Genomic DNA, 6,000 nt, shown 5'->3' on the forward strand with positions numbered 1-6,000 from the left:
GGAGGGAGAGAGAGAGAGAATGAGCAGGGGAGGGGCAGAGAGAGGGAGACACAGACTCCAAAGCAAGCTCCAGGCTCTGAGTTGTCAGTACAGAACCTGAACATGGGGCTCGAACCCATGAACCATGGGATCATGACCTGAGCTGAAGTCAGACGCTCAACCGACTGAGCCACCCAGGTGCCTCATTTGCCTTTTCACTTTTAATCATTTCTCAGAGCAACATGAAAATACTTACATATAAGGTCCTCAGCAAAGCACAAGGTACCTGCATTCACGTCTCAGAATTACCAAGGAGATGTAATTGATAGTTCATTCTTGTCAGTCGTCTTAAATTTTTGTATTCAGAAGAAGCATCTACTTTAAAATCATGTAAATGGTGATGTGATTTAAAAAATATGAGACTCTTCATTGTGTTTTTTCTTCTTTAATAGCTCCCAGCAGTGGTAACCAAGACATGTCAGCCTGGTTCAATCTATTTGCAGACTTGGATCCACTTTCAAACCCAGATGCTATTGGACACTCAGATGATGAACTTCTTAATGCTTGATTGAAATTATGTCGTCACTTCAGTGGCCTTGAGACATCAGTTTTACAACATACTGCCTTTGTGGAAAGGAGTTTATATTGTAACACATATACAAAAGCATCGTGTTCATGGATATAACACTTTTTAGCCAACTTTAAACAGATGGTAAGGACCACATCTGAATAGATTAAGTATCTCTTTAGTATCTTGGATCTGCAGCTATCTTGATAATATGTTGAAAATATTACAAACTATTGTGTGAAATGGATATCAAAATTTGTTTCAAGATAACAGAAAGGAATAATTCTGTAAATAAGGAGTTGGGCTTTTTTCTTTGGAAAGCCTTTTATGTTCAAGTTGCCTTGCTGGCTGTGAGACTTCTATATGTGGATAAAGACAGCATGTAAATTGGGTTGTGATTTGGGGTTGGTTTTTAAATAAAACCATAGCAGGGGGAGTTTTCTGTTGTGGAAAATAGCACTAGAACCAGACTAGTTTTGTTTTTAGCTAGAAAAATAGATTAAGATTTGAGAACTCAATTTGCTTTCATGAAATCACAGAGAACTTGGTGCTTTTCTCCACCTGGAGGCTAAAATGTAGTATTAGTTTTTTTCCTTCATACAGAATCGTGGACACCCCTCAATTCCATGATTGAATTTTCATAGGGAAGTAGCAGGATGATTTGTTTGCTAAATCCATCCTCTGCAGAAACATAACCCATCTCCTAAGCCACAAGAATGTCTAGTAACATTCAAGACATTGTACAGGTGTCTCCGGGCCTAGTTTGTTTTTTTTTTTTTTTTACACATTGCTACCGTAATATACAGTATTCATATTCTTTCTGAAAAGAAAACAAGGGGAGGACAATCCCTAAGCAAGTGGCAATAGTATTCCTGAAATTACCCAGAAACTTCTTTCTGAATGAGGGAAAAATGCTAAACAACTTATCCTTATACATGTAAGGGTACACCTATCCTTACGCATTCACTTACAACCTTTTTCTTGACATGATTTAACCAAGATTTTCTGGCCATCATAGAAGGCTCTACATGATCAGTAAGAACCGGTCTTATTTTTCCACTTTTTTCCTTTTTGTGGGTGACATCATCTGAGGCTCTGCTTGATTACTATGGAAAAACTGTTATCCTTACTGGAGGGAAGTTAGTGTAAGCTAATGAACACATAGCCACTGTATAAATGTGTCAGTCAATATCCTGTTCTTTTTTCTTGCCCACCCTCTGTTTTGAGACAATTTCTTCAGAATAAGAAATTCTTATTTTTGACATCCAGTTCATTGCATCTCCATAAGGAAACATTTTAACTAAGTTGTTCACAGCAGTTTCCATGTGCTCCTAGTTTTAAACAAGCTTATTGATTGTTTACAAAAGAATGGATTGTAATGTCTGAGTCACTGTATATAGAAGAAACAGACCAGGGTGGGTAAAGTGCCATCCACCTCCATGCATAGCATTCTGGCCTAGCTAGCTACAATCTGAACCACCCAGGAGCTCTCCAGAAAATCGCTACTATGTTGCAATACTGCAGAGGCTGGAAAGACCTTACCTGAGGATCAGAAACATGGACTCAGGAAAAGATTATGTAATCTTTTCATGCTTATTTCCATTTTTTTATTTGGTTACCCTTTCAGAAGGATTTTTTTATTCAGTAAAATTCTCCAGAATGCACTAGTACTGTTAGTGTTCTGCCAAATTCAATCACCAAGGGTCGTGATTCATAATCATAATTTAAATTCTATGCCTATGGTGACTCTGTGCTCTCAACTTTACTTCCAGAAATTGCTAACTTTATATCATGAGTTTGTGCCATTTTTAACTAATTTCCTTTCACTAATGCATTAGTTCAGAAATAATTTATGTATTTCCTTCACATGCACGTTATCTTGTATAAACAAAGACACCTCACCAAAGAGGAAAACCACTGGTTTCGCCAAGCCAGAACCCTGAATTCCAGACTATAAATGTGTACAGATAAGGACTTCAATTTTCAAAGAAAGAACAAAAGTCCTCAAAAAAAAAAACAAAAAAAAAAAAAAAAAAAAAAAACACCCTCACACACAATAGATCTTATTCAATTCTGAGATTCTCTTAAAATTTCTTCTCTCAATACAGAGTGTGTGGTTGTTCCTTTAACCCAAAAGTAACATTAAGTGGCTTAGCAAGTTCAGTTATAATTTCAACAAATCTAACAACTCCATTTTTGAAGAGCACATTGAAAACTTTGTTATTAAAATGAAGGTAACCATATTTTTTTCAGTATTAATTATTTGAAGTTCAGTCATTACAGGCCAGAAGCAGAAATCTGGCTATATTACACCTACATTGCTAATAAAGGAAACAAACCACATATTTAGTAGGGAGTGAAAGGAAGGACAGGATAGACATAGAACACAAAGGTGATCAGTTGCTATTTGCCTAAATCTAGATCAAACATTCAATAAGAAGTAAATTAACCTTAACCAAAGGTAAGCTGAGAACTCTCTCAGAGTAAATGTATCGTTTTTATATTAAATGGGGGAAAATAATATCTCCTACTTTTTAATTCCAAATAAGAATGCCTTTAACCTTTGAAAAGCCCTGAAGAACTAAAACTTGTCTAATCTTTCTTACAACCACTTTACAAATTAGACAGGAATACCAGGGCATATTAAGATCAGATTGATGTAACTTTGTATTTTTTTGAAATCTTTCATTAATTGTAAAACATAGCTCTGATATGGTTAGAAACAAACTGTATTGTAAAAAATAGGTTTCAGTATTTGCACAATGAAAAGTGTTTGCATTTCAACTATAGATATTTATTTCACGTAACTAACCATCTGGAAATGTAGAGATCTTTACAGCTTAAGAACAAAAGGAAGTTTATGCTCTATTTTACTGAGCCTCTTTTAATAGAGATTACAAGATGGCATAAAACAAAAAAGTTTATTTCCTGAAATATTCAACACAAACGCAATTATTGTTAACCTATTCAAAAATTTAGGTTTTACCTCAGGACCATAGTAGTGAAAAGGTAGTTTGAATTGCTATAGATAACACAAAATGAAAATAAAACCAAGGCAATTAATATCTTTGTGAGACTGATTCTTTTTAACGTCATACAGAAGGGACTTTGTAAGATATGGGAAATAACAGAATGTGTATTTTTTGTGTGTAAATACACTCAGTAACAAAATACAAACCATAAATATATCAAAATTTTGAGCTTAGAAACAACCAATGAAATATAAGCATAGTATTTAACCTGACTTGCTGAAGGCAGGAATAAAAAGAAGAAAGGCAGTACTGATCTAGTTTATTTCAGTCTTCCACAGTATTGGCAGGGCCCTGTGTTTTCTTTGAGCAATGAAGCCAGCCCAAGAATCTTGGGATACTGAAATTAAATTATGAAGGAAAAACAAATTTTAAATATTAATTCAGCAGTACTGAAAGTAATGCACTTAAAACATACAATGGTAAATTGTTTAAATATGGCAATGAAAACCTATGGAACAGGATGAGTCACATCAATATGCCAAGCTTTAATAAAATATCTCATTTTTATGTGCCATTTAAAAAGACTAAAAAGTTGAATTAAAAACTATCCTTGGTGGGGCATCTGGGCGGCTCAGTCAGTTAAGCGTCTGACTCTTGATTTCAGCTCAGGTCATGATCTTATGGTTCATGGGTTTGAGCCCGACATCTGGCTCCATGCTGGCAGTGTGGAGCCTGCTTGGGATTGTCTCTGTCCCTACCCTACTCTCTCTCAAAATAAGTAAAGAAAACCAAAAACTGTTCTTGGCATTTAAAGTCAAAACATGGTTCTTCACTCAATTGTGTAAATAAATGATCAAAGTCCAAAAAGTAAATACCAAAAGGAGATCCTGGTGGTGGTAATAGGTAAGATTTTGAAGTGTTTTTAAAGAAAAAAAGTTTGCTTTTTCCTCACATCAAAGTAATATCCATTCATTTAAGAAAAATCATCTACAGCCCTACCATCCAGAAATAACAACTATGGACATTACATACTATTTTATAGTGCATTTGGGCTCACATATTTTTTTAGGTTTATTTATTTTGAGAGAGAGTGTGTGTGTGTGGGGGGGGAGGGGCAGAGAGAGAGAGAAGCCCAAGCAGGCCTCTGCACTGTCAGCATACAGCTCAGTGCTGGGCTTGAACTCACAAACTGTGAGATCATGACCTGGATAGAAGTCAGACTCTCAACCAACTGAGCCACCCAGGTGCATCATGAAATTATGACCCAGGTGATTTCATTTTGTCCTCTGTCTGAAATGGCCATACCAAATTAAGATTAAAAAAATAATTTTGGGGGTGCCTGGGGGACTCAGTTGGTTAAGCATCCAACTTCAGCTCAAGTCATGATCTCACAGTTCATGGGTTCAACCCCAGAGCCCGGAGCCTGCTTCAGATTCTGTGTTCTCCCCCGCCCCTCCATTCATGTTCTGTCTCTCTCAGAAATAAACATTAAAAAAATTTTGACCAGACTCATCTATATACTTGCCTACAAGAGACTCATTTCAGACCAAAAGACCTGCATTTTTAAAGTGAGGGAATGGAGAAACATTTATCATGCAAATGAATGTCAAAAGAAAGCCAGAGTAGCAGTACTTGTCTCAGACCAACTATATTATTCTTTCTAAAGTTTATTTAAGCAATCTCTACACCCAACATGGGTCTCAAACTCACGAGCCTGAGGATCAAGAGTCACTTTCTCTTCCAACTGAGCCAGCCAGCCCCTGCCCTGACAAACTAAACTTTAAAACAAAAATAGTAATCAAAGAAGTACTTTATATAATAAAGTGTTGGAACAATCCAACAAGAAGATATAACAACTGTAAATACCTATGCACCCAACGTGGGAGTGTACAAATACATAAAACTGTTAATAACAGACATGAAGGAAATAATTGACAATAATACAATAGTAGGGGACTTTAACACCCCACTCACATTGATGGACAGATCATCCAAACAGAAAATCAACAAGGAAACCATGGTTTTAAATGATACATTGGACCAGATAGATTTAACATATTCAGAACATTCCATCCTAAATAGCAAAATGCACATGGAACATTCTCCAGAGTAGATCACATATTAGACCACAAAACAAGTCTCAACAAATTTTTAAAAGTCCAAGTCATAGCATGTATCTTTTCTGACCACATGCTAGGAAACCAGAAATCAACCACAAGAAACATCTGGAAAGAGCACAAATACTTGGAAGTTAAATCACATGCTACTAAATAATGAACGGGTCAACCAAGAAATCAAAGACATCAAAATTACATGGAAAAAAATGAAAATAAACACAATGGTCCAAATTCTTTGGGATGCAGCTAAACTGATTCTAAAAGAAGTTTACAGCTGCTAAACTGATTCTAAAAGAGAAGTTTAGAGCTATATAGGCCTACATCAAGAAGGAAGAAAAATCTCAAAACAACCTAACCTTACACC

General features: G+C 35.9%; 1 protein-coding gene across 3 annotated transcripts in view; it reads left to right on the top strand.

Annotated features, from left to right (window-relative positions):
* Positions 1–3,610, top strand: part of ICA1L (islet cell autoantigen 1 like) — a 78,443-nt gene extending 74,833 nt beyond the window's left edge. For all 3 annotated transcript variants that reach the window (XM_049615154.1, XM_049615152.1, XM_049615155.1), the window contains one exon: positions 432–3,610. In XM_049615154.1, the coding sequence (XP_049471111.1) occupies positions 432–547 (116 nt within the window). In that variant the 3' untranslated portion in view covers positions 548–3,610. The remainder of the gene's footprint in view (positions 1–431) is intronic.
* The last annotated feature ends 2,390 nt before the right edge of the window (positions 3,611–6,000 follow it).

This window comes from Panthera uncia (genome assembly GCF_023721935.1).
Source record: "Panthera uncia isolate 11264 chromosome C1 unlocalized genomic scaffold, Puncia_PCG_1.0 HiC_scaffold_3, whole genome shotgun sequence".
Taxonomy (NCBI): Eukaryota; Metazoa; Chordata; class Mammalia; order Carnivora; family Felidae; genus Panthera; species Panthera uncia.